The 17,137-nt window shown below is 37.1% G+C and overlaps 1 protein-coding gene across 8 annotated transcripts in view; it reads left to right on the top strand.

Annotated features, from left to right (window-relative positions):
* Positions 1-7,111, top strand: part of ppargc1a (peroxisome proliferator-activated receptor gamma, coactivator 1 alpha) — a 387,008-nt gene extending 379,897 nt beyond the window's left edge. For all 8 annotated transcript variants that reach the window (XM_028474263.1, XM_028474258.1, XM_028474262.1 and 5 more), the window contains exon 13: positions 5,002-7,111. In XM_028474263.1, coding sequence (XP_028330064.1) covers positions 5,002-5,105 — 104 coding nt within the window. In that variant the 3' untranslated portion in view covers positions 5,106-7,111. The remainder of the gene's footprint in view (positions 1-5,001) is intronic.
* The last annotated feature ends 10,026 nt before the right edge of the window (positions 7,112-17,137 follow it).

Below are 17,137 nucleotides of genomic sequence, written 5' to 3'. Positions count from 1 at the left end.
AAGTATACCTCTCAATTTCAATTTTTATAAAATTGTTAAAATATGGGAAAGCTTGATATGAAACACATTTTAATAATTGTTAACTACATGTGTGTAGAACTGCACATAGAACTGTAACATGGTTCCATAGTTTTGCGTTAAATTATTATTTTTTTATAGAATTTTCATGGCAATTACAATTACAAAGTGAATTATATAAGCTCAATTACAATTTACAACAATTAGGACATAATTGTAATTAATTATCGATGATGCAATTACAATTATAATTGACCTCAACCCAGCTTAAAAGCATGTGTGCATGGCACGTTTTCATGTGCTGCTGCATACGCAGATGTGAAATCCCGTAAAAGACGTGAATAAAAAGAAGGGATGGAGATGACAGAAGGAGAAAAGAAAAGAAAAGGGGGAGTAAGTTAACTCCCAGCAACCTCTCCTTTTCCTCACCAGCGCTTCCATCTGTTGCCAGCTGTTAAGCTATGGAACAAGGAAAGAGTCCTGATTTGATGTGTCATGGGACATCTATGAACATGTAGGGAGGGATGCTTGTGCACAGGGGCTGAAGTAGGAAAAAGGATCACAGAATTGCTTCATTCGTCTGCATTAAAGAGTCACGAAAAAAAACACAAAACCTCTTTTTTTCTGCTGAAGACACATGTATTTGGGTATGAAGTAGGGTTGTAGATAGATTGTTGTCCAATCCTTGACATTTTAGTCAAAAAATTTCAATTTGGCATATTTTGTTGTAAAAATGTAAGACTAAGTGCCCTCTAGGGTTGAAATCTGGCTATTACAACGGAATTTAGCTATTGGCTGAGAATTGTGGTTTTTGATGTTTTGGTGGCTTTTTACATCACGAACCACCACTGTTGGCCCCGCCCCTCCTATAAAAATTGGATTGAGAGAATTGTGATTAGAACGGTATAGTGAGTATCGAATAGGTAGTTAGCATTAGCATAGATTGTTCTTTGGAGATTTTATAGAATAGACTGGGTGTATCTTAACTGCTTCAGGAGCCACGCCCATGATTTCCAGCCGAGACGCACATCAGCCAAAACCTCAAGGTTTAGTTATTCTTTAAGTGATTCCTTGGAATGTACGGTAGTTTGTATTTTAGTCAAATTTGATGCATTTCACACCCCCCCCACACACACACACATTTATTTTTTGGTAATAAATAAATATCTCAACAAATACTTGCACAGTTGAAACTTAATTTATTTTCCACAAAGGCAAAAAAAGGACAGTGAGGAGGTGTAACAACAGGAACAATGACTGCAGACGAGAACACATCAAATACAAAAGGACAAAAAAAAAAAAAAAACAATGATGTGATTTTGCTCTGAATGTCAAAATGAATTTCTGTGATTGCAACCATGTCGGAAATGAACTGAATAAATAAATAAATAAAATAATCTGTATAAAATAAAAGGTTTTTCAAAATGTACAATTCTTTTTAAAGTATAGCTACATTTATGAACTTAAATAACCAGCATTCAATTCTGTTTTGGCGCCCTGCATTACGTTTATTCTGGTTGGTCGGCTGCGATTGTTGTCTGGTCATTTGTAGTTTCACAATGTCTGTTGTTCATTTTAAAAGAAAAAATTATAATTTACTTAATAACAGTTGGGTGTAGAACTATAACAAGCTACTTTATTTCTTTTAAAACGCACAAGTAAAGTTACTGATTTAGAAATATACTTAAAAAACTGCAAGAACCCATAAAAGCAACTGAATTCCAGTAACTCGAGTACTTGTAATCTGTTCCCCTGCTTTTATTTTGAAGTGTTGTACTCTATTTTTCACTGTAAAGCTGCTTATTATTTTAAAGCTGTCGTGAATTCAAAGAGAAAGCACCGACTTTTCAATAGGAAAGTTTAACAATTCCTCTATTTGGCCCAACAATAGATGATGAGTGTTGAGGTCAAACCAATGGTGATGATTGGAGAAAACCTCAATGAAACTTTTGTGAGATGGGCTCCATTATATAAGCCATGCACAAAGAGCATCCCATCTATTAGAATTGTAGGAAAGCTATTGACTGTGGTCAGAAATGTGAAATGCTCTGCTCCGTGGGGTTCAAGAGGTCAGTCAGGAGAAAAAGAGCACCTTTCGCGGCAAATGGAGTAGTTACTATACAAATTCAAAGCGAATACTTAAAGCCATCGTGCTTTGAGGGAAGGACATGATGCAAGAGAAGGAGTTGCTAATCCGAAAGCCTTGAGCATTGACTGAGTTTGACTAATCAGTCTACTGAAATGGAAATGCCTTCATTCGACCGCCTCTTTGTCAAGAACAGGCTATTTTGGTCGTCCATATATTGATGGCACAGGGGAAAAAAAGAGAAGAGATTGAGGGGAACAAGGGTAAATCTTCAAATAGTGTTCTAGCCAAACCTCTTCCCATCCTCGACTCGTTTCTCTCACAGACACTGGCCATTAGTTTTAAGCAGAGCACCCAAGTATTTTTCATCTCTCAAGGTGTGCAGCGTGACACAATCCAGCCCTCGGCCACTGTTTTAGATCACAACCGCTGCCACGGTCAATCCCATTTCTCAAAGCTCACGGCGTGGGCTGGCTCGGGGCTTTTTGGTGCCCCACTTGTGAAGCTGTCTGTCTGTCTGCACAGATAAGATCCTCTTTTTGTATTATCAGGCTGATCGAGAGAAAGGCACCTTTGGAGGGACAGAATTGTTGAGTCCGAAGGGCGGAAGAATCACATTTCTCAAGTTTTTCTTCTTTTGACCGTCTATTTGTTTAACGACACACTTTCAAGACTTATAACTGACCAAAAGTTGTCATGTTGTTGTGTAATTCTACTTTGACATTTAGCTCACAGAGTCACAAACTAGTGAGGCACGTTTGCAGAAAGCTGTGGAATAACCAGAGGTGAAAGTAACGGATTACAACAGGGGTGTCAAACTCATTTTAGCTCAGGGGCCAAATATTAAGTTGTTTGATCTTAAGTGGGACGCAGATTCTGAGCAATTTCAACAATAACTTCACCATATTTGCACGTCCACGTATAAATGATACATAAAGTAAGTTAGGCACCGACAATATACAAGCAATAAGTTACAGATATCAGTCCCTGCAGGATTTTCTCTTTTAAATTTCATTGATTGATTGTGACTCATTTTTATTTAATTTCGGGAAATTATGAGATATATTTTCAGGAAAATTGAGTCTTCTCAAGATTCCAGATTTTGATTTGTCACATGCTCATACAAATGTGCAGTGAAATGTAAAAGACTGTCCAGCAAGGCCATGCAGCAACAACAACAAACACTCAAATTAGTAATACACATAAATGCAGAAAAAAAAAAAAATATATATATATATATAACACAATGCAAAAAAATTAAATGTTATATGAATGCGCAAACATAGAATACAGAATCAAATACTGTAAACAGTGCAAGTGTCAACGTGTTAAATATGCAAAGTTCATAGTGACCAGTCTTTTGGACAACTTGAGATTTAAAATGACTGCAGTCATGTGATAAAAGCATTGGAAAATTGTGATCCTCCAAATATTGTGGATATTCATTGAATTGGTGTATTTAAAAAGGCTGATATATCTAAAACTGAAATATTTGTACACAATAATTTGTGTTTTTTCCGGCCAAATTGAATGGTCTAAATGGCTGGATTTGAACCCCAGGCAAAAAAAACTACCGGTAGTAACTTGTACTTTGAGTCCTATTTAAATGAGCTACTTTTTACTTGTACTTGAGTATTTTATGTATGATTTACTTGTACTTGAGTACAATTTCGATCAAGTAACAGTACTTATACTTGAGTAGGATACATCACCTCTGGGAATAACCTACTATGTAACCTTTTGTAATATTTTACCTTTACATTAAACTTGGCCAATGCTTGTGGTTGCTCATTAACTCATAGTATTTTTCCATTGTCTGACTTTTCTTGTGCTGTTGTGGCAACAGTGCACTTACTGTAGTGACCTTTGCCTTTCAGCAAGTTGCGTATTTGTAAACTCTCAAGGTTAATGACATAACAGGTTTAAGATGCACACACTAGAAAGCTACACTTGATGGTTGAGGCGTTCTTTGTGCATTGAAACTCAGTGTTGGGAGTAAGACATTACACAACTTTAGTTACTGCAATATATTACTGAAACAAAAATCAGCAATATATTACTCGTTGCAATCTCAGTAATGCAAGTTACATTGAGACATTAATGAATTCCACTGATATTCCTATGAAAACATAAAAAGGAGTCAAAAAACTGTTGACACCCCTGTAAATTATACCCCTTTTTGTGGTGTAGAAGAAGAAACTGGTCATTGTGATATAATATCAATTTGGCTATGCTCAAATCACAAGTTATTTTATTATTTAGACAGTTTTTTGTTTAAGTTCTACAGACTTTTATTTGGTATATCGCCTTTTTACTTAAAGAAGTGTAATTGTAATACAAATATTTTACATTTGTATGCCTGTAGCTAGTATTATAAAATGTTAAGTTGAGGTTTCATTTGTTCAGACAAGGTTTTCAGGAAATTTTTATCTCCCGACATGTTTCGACTGTCAACTGCCGGTCTTCGTCAGAGTAGTTCTGCTGATCGCCTTTGATGGTTCCTTTGAAGTTTCATTTGTCTTCCATGTGATAGTTCCAGTGAGATTAATTTTGTCTTCTTTTATAATAGTATGTTAGGCTGAGGTTTTGTTTATTCAGACAAGGCTTTTCAGGATTTTTTTTATCCAACTGCCAGTCTTTGTCAGAGGAGTTCTGCTGATCGCCTTTGATGGTTCCTTTGAAATTGACACTTCAAAGGAATGTCAGGAGATAAAACATTCCCTGAAAAACCTATCTATCTATCTATCTACGTATCTATCTATAAAGCAAGTAACCTCTGTCTCTGTGCATTTGTGTAAAATATCTCTAGTATTATAAAATGTTACAATTTTAGAGTAACTTGCCCGACACTGTTGAAACTAAAGATTAACTTTTTGATTTCTGATATTTTTTCTTAGACTCGCATTCGGACGACTTTGATCCAGCCTCCACAAAAAGCAAGTATGACTCCATGGATTTTGACAGCTTGCTGAGGGAGGCCCAGCGCAGCCTGAGAAGGTAACCAGCTACGTGGCACAAATGAGGGACTCCTGATGATACCTCAATGTTGTTTCTCGCGACCCTTTGACGACGAGACAACGAGACTACATTTTACTATACTCTTGTCATAGAGTAAAAGAAGAATAAGTCTATAGACCTATCAAATATAAATGAATATATCAAAAATGAAGTTTACATGAACATAGCTGCTGAAAGAGCTGGGAAAGAGACAGTGCATTCTGGGAAAGCCGGTGAATCCTCAGAATCTGGTGTACGGGTTTTGATGTGCTCGACTACTACTACTACGACTGCTGTGGTGCGAGCATCAGTGGAAGGAAGAAAAAAGAAAATACTTTATTTTTTTCTCCTAGCACTACAAGACCCACAATTCTTTGGGGGTGAAAACATGCAGCTTGTTGGCCAGATTTTTATTTTTATTTTTTCTTGGCTGTTTTCTTTTTTTTTTTTTCAATCAAATCTGGTTTTAGGATCTGATGTTACATTGCAAACAAGAAGCATTGGGAATTTTATCTTGAAGATAAAATTCTCAACGTAACATCACTGTCTACATTTTTAAGCGTAATGTAGAAATGTATTTACAAATACTATGAAAAAAAAGGAATATTTTTTATTTTCTGTACATATTAAGGTTCTTTATTTGTTACAGCTATGCACTGTAAAATGCAGCCTTTTTTTAAAATGTGGGGAGAAAATTTCTTAATTCAGAATGTCTATCTGTAGTGATTACAATACTTGTGAAACATATTGTAAAGCTACAGGAAGTGTAGAGGACATGACATGATTGTAAAGAGGAGAAAAGAAGAAAAAAAGATGTGTGTGAGTGCTCATTTTGCGGGAGCATGTGAACAAATGTCTTTTTTTTAAGTTATTTTTCGGGTTGGGGGGTGGGGGGTGGGGGGGGGTTGTAGGGGTGAAAGCAGTCAACCATGTATAGATTTCTCTGTTTATAAAGTTTTCTCAATCAGTGTTTTCGCTTGTACAACCGGTGTAAAGTGCATTTTTAAAAGTGTTTTTTCATGATCGTAAGAAGTGAACCCATTTTTATTGTTTCTGACAAAAATCACCACATTTAATATGGATATATTTATCTCTACAGATAGATATATTATACATATATATATAAACGCTCATTTGATTTGATCTTTTCTAATTGTTTTGGTTATTTTTGATTACCCCCCTCCATAACAGAGACAAATGCATTCACACCTTTTTAATCACCACATATTTATGTATTTATTCTGAATCAAATATTTATGAGCTTTTTTTTTTGTTTGTTTTTGTTTAGTTTTTTTCTCAGCTCACATTAAGGAATTCATTTTCTATTTATTTTCTTCTGTAACTCACTCGACAGGGTGTACAGTCGATGGTTCAGTGGGGTTAATGTGACCTTTTATGCCTTTCTGAAACAATCAAAAACATTCATCTGATCCCGTCACACCCTCGTCTTTTGAGCCATTTTGTCCTTTCGTGTCCATCGGATTGTGTTTCTAGGTAGAAACACTGAACATGGAGCAATAAAAAGAAGAATTTTGCTGGAGTTTTTTTTGTTGAACCACTGTATACCACTCACGCTACTGTTTCACTCACTCACGCTTTGATTATGTGAATGCCAAATGAAAGTTTACAATTTCCTTTTTTTCTTTCCCCTGAATTTTTTAAAAGATCTTGTATTTGATGTACAAAATATATATACTACTAATATTGTTCACAATAATTACAAGATGATTAATAATTCTAATGATGATAATATAAATAAAAAGGGATGGAAAAACTATATTAAAAAAAAGCAATAAATTATTTTTCAGAGTTGTATTTTAGCTCCTATTGTGTGATTCTTGGACTTAGACCCATTACCCAGTCACTGGTTGCTCTATAGGATGAGTGTCAAACTCGAGGCCCGGGGGCCAAATCCGGCCCTTCAGAGCATTTGATTCGGCCCGCATGAGAAAGTGAAAATGACAGAGAAAAAAACATGAATCATTTTGTAAATTACTAATTAATTCAGTTGTAAATTGAAACACATTTTTTTCTGCAATTTTTCTCAAATTATTCCACAAAATCTCCCCAAATTAAACTAAAATTTGTCAAAAAATTGAAAATAATTTACTGTTTTCTGTCACTTATTGCTAAGATATTGTTGATGCCTTCTATACTATTTAATTTGTAACGGGAAGTGCAAACTTGGGCACATTAATGTTAAAATTGTGAGTTTTTCCACCTAAAACTGGTCCGTATTTGGCCCTTAAACTAAACTGAGTTCGACACCCCTACTATAGGATGTCTCCATTCCAGAATCTTGGCGTTTTCATCACCTGTGCGGTAAAAAGACTTGAGTTTCTCCCAACCCCACCTGCTCTTCCCTTTAAAGATGTAACTGAAATCTCTGTGATTGTAATGCACGCATTAAATTGTGACATCTGTGCAAAAAGAAAAAAAAGAAAAAAAAATGTGACCGACTTTAACCTCCACCGTGTGTGTAAAAAAAAAAAGAAAAAAGAAAAAAACGTGTCGAGTTCGAAACCTGTTTGTTGTGTGTAGTGCATGGCTCATCCAGGATGACAAGTCGGTACAGCGTGCCACCACTTTTAAATATCTGCCTCTCAGCCGTCTTAACTTGGCAGGTTTTTAAATGACATTCTGTAAAGCCTAAGCCTAACGCATGCAGCACCACTTTCTATCACACACACACATGCACCAACAGACACACTTCTCCCACCACACACACACACGCACACATCCCATTCAAAGCCCGGATATCACAGCACCATCAACATGACATAAAAGGTAACCTTGCGGTTTCTAGTTCAATTAATATCCCGTTTCCAGTGCGAGCCAAGTAATGAGAGAACAAGTTTCCATCAAGGGTGGGAGTAAAAAAAGAAAAGAAAAAAAATGCTTGAAATGAAAATCTTTGCTAATCACAGACTTCCTCGTGTATCTGGAAAAAAAAAAACTGCAAATTTCTACAACGCAGCGAGGTGAAAATTTGTTAAATGAAAGTGAATCAAATGAATACCTTTACCTGTGTTTATCAGACACTTTCACTCTTTTTCTTTTTTTTTTGCTGTCTGTATAGCATTTGGGTAATGGTGTCGTGTCCCATTTGATATAGATGTGGCTTTAATCATTGTAACAAAGAATTGCTTTGTAAATTGCCTAGAGTAGCAATATATTATAACACCTTAACGGTTCAAATTTTTCAATATGACCCCAATGAGGACTTTGCCACTGCTTTCAACGTTTTGTCGGGAAATCATGTTTATCTTTTTATTTTTGAAGGACAATATGTGTGCATGTTTGTGTGCGAGTGTGTGTGTGTGTGTGTGTGAGGGGTTTAAAGAATGGGTTCTTGGTTGTTACCTGTTTGTGTCCTATCCACGTTGCCTTTCTTGCCAAGTCCTTACCAATGCCTTTGTGGTTCTACCTATTGTACGACTTTTCTTGTGACTTTTATGTTTATGTGCAATTCTCATCAGCCTCACCATGCCAATAAAGGGAACTGTGTTTGAAATAAACCTTACCTTTTTTTTTTTCTTCTTCTTTTTTTTAGCTTTATGACTTGCTTTTTATCTTCCATTCTTTCGTGACAAATGTCCCCCGTTGTACCACTTTCACTCAGCGCTGACAAATGATTATGATTTGTGCTCTTTTCGGATTACTATCAAGGAGACATCCTTGAAGTTCCTAAAAGAAAAAAAAAAAAAAGGAAGATTAAAAAGTTATGAAAACACTGCGTCCTGTTAATGTGAATTCCCAGTGAAAATATCATCCTTCTTATTCACGCGCGCGTGTGCATATCAAAATGTTCAATGAAAGCTGACAGATGTAGGAGCGATGACTCCATCCAGCCTATACTCCCTCTGAACAACTGCCTCTCTGAAGTTTTCTTACATTTTCTCTTTGAAATTCACCTGGTTTTTCGCAAGGAAAACGCTGCATTCTGTGCGTGTCCACGACTTCACTCAACACCACCAAGTTTGCGAGTTAATTAAAAAAGTTATGGAGGAACAATGTTCTGAAAGTGAATGGTAATTGCAGTAAGTTCAGGCGCTTGATACTCAGCAAGGGTTATAACCAGAGGTGAAAGTAACAGATTACAAGTACACACGATACTGTAATTGAGTTGCTTTTATGGGTACTTGTACTTTTTTGGAGTATATTTCTCAATTAGTCATTTTACTTGTACTTAAGTACATTTTTAAAAAAAAAGTAAAATAATTTGTTACATTTCTACACCCAACTGTTACATAGTAAAAAAATTTTTACGTGTCACCTACTGGGTTCACAAAGTACTGAGATTGTATATGCGCATGCATGCACATGCTCACTACCGAAAAGTGAATTTTTGCTAAAAAAAAAAAAAGTAATTTCTTTTTGTTTTCAAAGTGGACGAACACGTGTTTTATTTGTTCATCGGAGTATGTTAGGGTTAGGGTTGTAATCTCAGTACGGAGGTATACTCAGTACGTGACACCGACTATTTTTTCAGAGCATTTATTAGTTATTATTTTATATATTATTCATTATTATTGTTTGTATATTTATATTATTATTTATCAGCTACTTCAGCCTGAGTTTTTTTTTTTTTATTCTGAATTGAATTTATTCATACCTTTTATTTTATACAGATGTCTTTGTGGAAAACAAATGAACTTCCAATTGTCTTTTCCTTTTTAAGTTTATACATGAGATGTTTACTGTATGTATGTAAGGGAACCGTGGCAAGATTTATTACCAACAATAATTGTGGGGGGTGAAACTAACTAGTAACTTTAACTTAAAGTACTATTTAATTGAGCTACTTTTTACTTGTACTCGAGTAGTTTATGTATGACTTACTTGTAATTTCAATCAAGTAACAGTACTTCTACTTGAGCAGGATTTATCAGTACTGCTTACCCCTCTGGTTATAACTAAAGGTCACTTTTTTTTTAACTTTTTAATACACTACCCCACACACACACAAACGCTCTTTAAGATCTTAAGATTTGGGATCACACCAGGAGCTTCATCTCTGTCCTTTTTTTTCTACCCAAGTGAAGAGAAATATGGGAAAAATGTGCATTAAACTTTCAGGTTGGGGGTCTAATTGTGTTTTTTATTAAGGCTGCTGTTTCGCCGCAGAGAACAGAGCGGCTAGCTTTCATTTTGGCTCTGCTGCCGTTTTACAGTGGGAGGTCTCCTTCTGCTTGCCCTTTTCACAGAATGAAACTGACGCTGGAAGTGCCTCCGCTTCCATGTCGTTCTTCTTTTCACACATCTCTCCTTCCATCTGCAGACGATGGCTCCTTTTTAAACTCTGTCACGTGTCTCTGTTTTATTATTATTTACCAGGAGATAAGAAGCAGCTATCTTTACTGAAGTGGAAGTAAATGGTATATAGGCCTTGGAGATAATGGAGTGTGATGGTTGTTGTGGGACAACCAAATCTTAAAGTTTTACAACACTTTATGACTAATCTTAATTCATTTGTTTGTTGTTGTTGTTTTTGGCATCTGGCAGACTGCTGCGGCAGATGCGATGAAATCCAGTGGAGCTGTTTTAATGTTGACTACTCATCGTCTATCTAAACTGTGTTGTTGTTGAGCCACTTTAAATACACAATAACACATTTTTTCATTTTAGGATTAAGTATTGCATCACCAAACTGTTTCTAAAGTCCCATTCATAAACAAATAAATTAAGTAAATATTCAACCAGAAAGATAAAGACTAATAGATAGATAAACTCCTATCTATCTACCTAGTCCAAGGGACGAATATAGATATTAGTCACAGCTGTGTGATAGCAGTTTGTTTTCTGCTTGGTTTTTTTTCATCAAAAAAAGTTTAGTTTTTGCTTGTTTCGTTTAAAATTCTTCATTGTTTTGCAGTCGTGTAACTGTAAAATAGGTGATCTTTAGATATAATTGAGAGCCTGAGGGCTTCCTACAACTGTCTGTTAAACCGAATAAAGCCTCTGTACTTTCATTAGATTCATCACACAGGAAGTTGCCCCCCATGATGAGGAAATAGCAGTTCAAACAATAAACACGTTATTTGGACCCCTAACCCTAAAATCGGGGAATTATTCCATTTGGGGTTGAAATCAGAATAAACCAGATACTTAATTTAGATTTAAGTTTAATTCGGAATGTCAATTTTCATTCGAAATTAGGTGTTTACAAGGTCTTTTTAAAGAGGATGTATTTTTTTAAATTCTGAATTAAATGGGAATTAAAGCTGTCATGTAAACGTAGCCATTGACAGCTAGCTAGCGTTTAGGTGTGGTGAGGTGTTTAAGTGGTGGCCATGATAAAGAACGTCAGAATTCTCTTTAAGCTAAGAAAAAGAATCAAAGACATTTTTATCCACATTATGTTTTATTCAACATAATTCATATTTGTGAGTGGAAGGTGAGCGTGAGCAACCATTCTCAACGTGACGTTCTTTTATTTTCGCTTTTGTTCCTCATCGCCTGGTAGCCTCTTTTCCTTTGATTTACATTCAAACCTTGTGATTTTTGAGATTATATCAGCAGAAAGTGTTATAAATGAGCTTTTAGTCCATTTTCGGAAATGTGTAGTTTTTTCACCACGGCAGACGTCACTAACCTTTGCGGCCGTCAGATTATTACGTCACCTAGTTGAAGTGCGTCTGATTGTCAAAACAAACGTGAACGCCTTTCCCTAACTCCTCTCCTAACAGCTTTCCTTAACCCTGTGGCGTCATCCACGGGGTTATGGAAAAGTGGATAGGAAAAGAGATAGGAGGGACTGTTCGGACGCAGCCTCAAGTTTTGGTGTTTAGCTGCCAAGGATGAAAAAAATATGATCATCACAGAGCTATTGTGGATTGTCAAAAGAAACATCACACTTTCCAGTTAGATTCAAGTGTTTTATAATCACTAAAGGATTAGCCGCTAAAGGTTATCCCTGTTAGGTTTTTGTTCATTTTAGAGAAAATGTAAATATATATGCATATGCTGCACCGTAAAACGTAGAATTTTAATGACAAGCCTCCAACATTTAAAAGATTGTCGAGCTACTACCGGAAAATGGCACTTACAATAGAATGATGTATGAATATTTCGGGGTTTTGATGGACAGAGACCAAAGCAGTTGAATAAGGAAACTTTGCGTTTCACTGATATACGCAGGCTTGTTTAACGTAGCTTCCTTGTTGTCGTGTCCGGACGTCAATGTGAGGTTCAGAGTATTCTCATTTAATACGATTTGACTACAATCTCACTGGTGATTTACTGTTTTGACCTTTTCTTAAGTAGTCTATAACAAGCTGTGGCAAGAGCCCAGATTTTGCTGAAATAAACTTGAACAGATATCGAAGCAACATTAATCACAATATCTATCGCAATGATTAAAGTTAGCTGACACTGATTAGAGCTGACTAAAAGGCTGAGAGAGAATAATGACAAGATTAAAGTGTGCCAAAGACATGGGATTATAGCGAGCTGTTGGCAATCGCTTTGAAAAAGGACATCAAAGAAATAAATGCCAAGCTCTGCTGCTGTGTTTCGGAGTTCTTTGCCTCCAGTGTCCCTTCAAGCTTCGTCCAAGCCCCCCATCGCAAATGCAAACGTCCGTTCTCTCTTGCTCTCTCCCCGATATTTCCGTCCTTCTTGTGGTCTTTTATATTTCAAGGATTTCAAATGATCATAATATGTAGTAATATTCATCTGTTGGCAGGCACTGTTGGAGTTGCCGAGTGATACAAAACAAACAAGACTGGCAGAAGTGTAAGGAGCTGCGTTCTGAAGCATCATGATATCATGGCTGCACTAGCTTCTGGCACAAAGATGTTACTCAAATCAGATAGCATGCACAAACCAAGGATAATTGGTTAAGTCACATGGCCCGTGGTATTCTTTGCAGCGATCACGTGACCCCCATTGGTACTAATTTGATCATCAGGAAAACAAACACTTCCCACGGCACACTCTGGACCCATCGTGATAGATGAAGCTGCTCATTTTGTTCAAACCCATTCCGGAAAGTGGCCTTCATGAATCCAAACAGAACAAACCACAAGATGTTGCTCAGCTTTCATTTATCAAATTGTTTTCCATGTTAAGACTGAATTTTCCCCTACCAGCTTTCTATCGTATGCCACCTTATGGGAGGCGATAATGACAACGCTATTAAAACCACAATCTCCCTATCCGGCGTTCTAGTTTCAGCAGTTTCTGCTGTTAAAGAGTAATGAGGAACAGAAGGACAGTATTCTTCTTTCCCCTAAACCATCAACTTTGGGGACCGAATGTATTCTTCGCAAGATAATTAATGGCAACAGACAAATGGTGGTTGATTGAGCGACTCATCCCTCTATTTTCAATCACCATCTGCTGTGTGTTGCTGGCAAAAAACAATGTTAATTACCTCGAGTGTGCCCAAGACGTTAGCGTATTAATTAGAAAAACAAAAAAAGGAAATGTAAAAGATCCCAGTTTTTTAGAGAAAAGCAATGATGTGTGTATTTGTATAGATTAAGTTGAAAAAGTATACAATTCGGAAGCAGATTGGAGACAGGCATTGGATGACTTCGCCAATTGATCATCCAGCAACAAATCACTGTTAACTATTCTAGTGTTTCCATGCTTATTTTAGTGCACGGAGGGCCTTTGAGACTGCCGAGTCCTCTGACACATAGAAGGGACATCAAGAGAAATATGAATCCCCCTCTGCGACTGCAGGGACAGTCAGCTGACAGCGAGCGTTAGCTCTCCGGATTCAGACGGCTAGGCCTCTGCAACCATCAGCTGACCGAAAACGGATGAGAAAGAAGAGAAGAAGAGAGAGGGCTCAGGAGTCAAAGTGACATTGCAGTAATGGGGCTTCTTCAGGTTTAAAGCACCAGTGGCATCCTGCAGATACTTCGTCCCTTTTCTCTAATACTACCAAGTGTGCAGATGCCATAAGTGGCTCCTGATAAGCTCGGCATCCTAGCGCTTTCGCTAACGAGCTGGAGTACAGAGCAGCATGTAAATTTGATGATATGAGCATCATATCATCAGTAATTATTTGGCAATCATAGAGTGGCATCAATAACAATTAGGATAATTTCCATGACTACACTTCGTAATGACTTCATTCAAAATAGTGACAAATCAAATATGCTCATTTCCTTCATCCAATAGGTCGTTTGCAGTCTGTTGCTGACTGGATTAACAACATTAGGCAATGCAAAGTCATTAGGAAATGACTTAAGATGTTGTACGGCGCCATTGAGTAATTAGTAGATCCTTGGATGTTCGAAAACACATCATCTCGTGTAAAAATAAGCACTGCCTCAGTTGTGGGAGAGGATTTCACATTTATCACAGGTGAACGGTTGGAGCTTTTTCTAATTAGCACCAAATGCAGGACACCAGACTGTCAGAAAGTTTGAAAACACTTTCTGATTTCTGATTTTCTGATTCCTGATTTCTTTACTTGAAGTTTTATTAGTGCTGTCAAGAGATGGAAACAATTGTGCAATTAATTAATCATGCTTTGTAATGAATTAATCTCTTTTTTTAATCGCACCTTAAAATTGCTGAGAAATGCCCTCAACTTGAGGTATTTTAATTTCAATTACATTACTGTGGCAGATCAAAATATTGATATGTAACGAAGTGGCTTTATAAAGTTATTGTTTGTTTTTAACAGACTAGATCAGATGCAGGCGTAGACATTTACATTCCTTGTCATATTGCTGTGTACTTTTGTCAATCTCCAAACAATAAAAAATACAAATGAAATAAAACATAGTTAGCATAACATAAACAGTAACAACAATTTTCTGACACCGAACCTGTTGCTTTTTCTCTCTCCTTCAGATAAGAATATTTATCCAGTGACTTTGCTCATTTGTCAGTCACAGCGTGTTGCAGTTAACATTGTCCGAGTGTCCGTGCTCGCTGTCCATGCTAGCCACTAAAAAAAAAAAAAGCAATTAACGGCGTTATTTTTTCCTCTAAATAATTAATCGTAATCAATGCGTTAAAGTGACAGCCCTAAGTTTTATACATAATGCTGACATTAAGCTGTCATTATCTGTCATTAGCATGAATAAGATGTCATGAAAGCTGTCATTAAGTGTCGTTCACTAATTTATGACACCTTTGGAGCTATGTTGGCATTTTTTGGTTTAGGTGGAGGGATCTAGTGGGGTTAAGTAGGGTTAGAGTTAGGTGCATTGATCATTTTTTTTCTCGATAAAACCCCCTGAATGGTTCTGAACCGTTCAGTTTGATATGGGGAGTCAAAGACAGTGCATGGGCTGACACATTTACTTTGGTTTCTCTGTTCCATACACCGTTCTTCAAAGAGTTTGTGAAGGCGTATCAGTGTAGAAGGGTTTGGATCAGGGTAACGAACAACACTTAAAACCTCGGTGTTCTGATTGACTCAGATCTTACATTCAGCAGTCAGATCAAATCTATCACAAAAACAGCCTTCTACCACCTAAAGAACATCTCCAGAGTGAAAGTTTTAATGGCTCAGAAAGATCAGGAGAAACTGGTCCATGCTTTTATCTCCAGCAGACTGGACTATTGTAATGGTCTTCTGACAGGAATCCCCCAAAAGAGCATCAAACAGCTACAGCTGGTTCAGAACGCTGCAGCTCGGGTCTTAACCAGAACAAAGAGGTCAGAGCACATTACTCCAGTTTTAAAGTCTTTACACTGGCTCCCAGTCAGCCTCAGAATAGACTTTAAAGTTCTGCTGCTGGTGTATAAATCTGTGAATGGGTTTGGTCCAGAATACATCAGTGACAAGTTAGTCAGGTATGAACCCAGCAGGTCTCTCAGATCTATGGACACAGGTCAGATAGTGGAGCCCAGAGTTCACAGTAAACATGGTGATGCTGCTTTTAGTTGTTATGCTGCAAAAAAGTGGAACAAACTGCCAGCAGAGCTGAAGTCAGCATCTAATGTGAACATTTTTAAATCAAAGTTAAAGGCACTTTTTTCTCTACTGCATATGATTGAGAGAGAGATTTTTAGTCATGTTGTTGATGTCATGATGATTTTACTGATGATTTTAATTGATTTTACTGATGATTTTAATTGATTTTACTGATGATTTTAATTGATTTTACTGATGATTTTAAATGTTCTTATTGATTTTAAACAATTGAATGTTTTATCATGTAAAGCACATTGAGTTGCCTTGAGTATGAAATGCGCTATACAAATAAATTTGCCTTGCCTTGCCTGCCTTAATGACAGCCTTCATGACACCTTATTCATGCTAATGACAGGTGTCATCTCATAATAATAACAGCGTAATGTCAGCCTTATGTATTAAACTTCTGGTAAAGTGTGACCAAAAGCTTCATCAAGGAACTTCAGCACTTCCAATCAACTGAACGGGATCGTTTTCTGGATCGTGGGACTACAAACAATCAAAGAAATCTGTGTTTTCACAACATACACAAGATGTCTGACCACTGTTTACCAGAACCACCATTTCAGGAAGGCTGAGTCCACCACTCTTGTATTAATTCGTGTTACTTAAACTGTCCCATTCTTGTTGGATGCGGGTCTCATAATAGCTCCATTCAAGCATTCTTGTTATGATGGCTTGGAAAGACCAAAAAGCTGAGTGCTCTCCTCTTTTCGTCTGTCCAGTCCTGTTTCCCAACCCCCCCATCTGCCTCTTGTATTTTCCTTTTTTTTTTTTGCAGAGTGGCCCTGGTGGATCGGGGAGTCGTGTCTAAATCCAGTTCCCAGCTACTTAGCCCCCACCGTCCTACTCTTTCTCACACACAAGGGCGCATAAGATAATCTCTCCCTCTCTCTCTCTCAGACCCCACGTTGAACCCATGTATCACACAGCTCGGCATCACAATACAGCAGAATGGGCACATGGACAGTTATTGTTTGTTTGCACTATTTATGTCAATGCACAGTCTGCAGCAAATGGTACCATAATACAATCATTCATTCTTGCTATCCTGCTCTCTCGTCCATTAGGCTAATGACATTCCGTAACCATCCCAGACTCTCTGGTTGTTAAAACCACCAATGTGAGAAGTAGAAGAAAGTATGGAC

This window comes from Gouania willdenowi, chromosome 18 (assembly GCF_900634775.1).
Source record: "Gouania willdenowi chromosome 18, fGouWil2.1, whole genome shotgun sequence".
Lineage (NCBI taxonomy): Eukaryota > Metazoa > Chordata > Actinopteri > Blenniiformes > Gobiesocidae > Gouania > Gouania willdenowi.
Note: the sequence above shows the minus strand (reverse complement) of the source record. Positions and strands in the feature narration are given on the sequence as shown.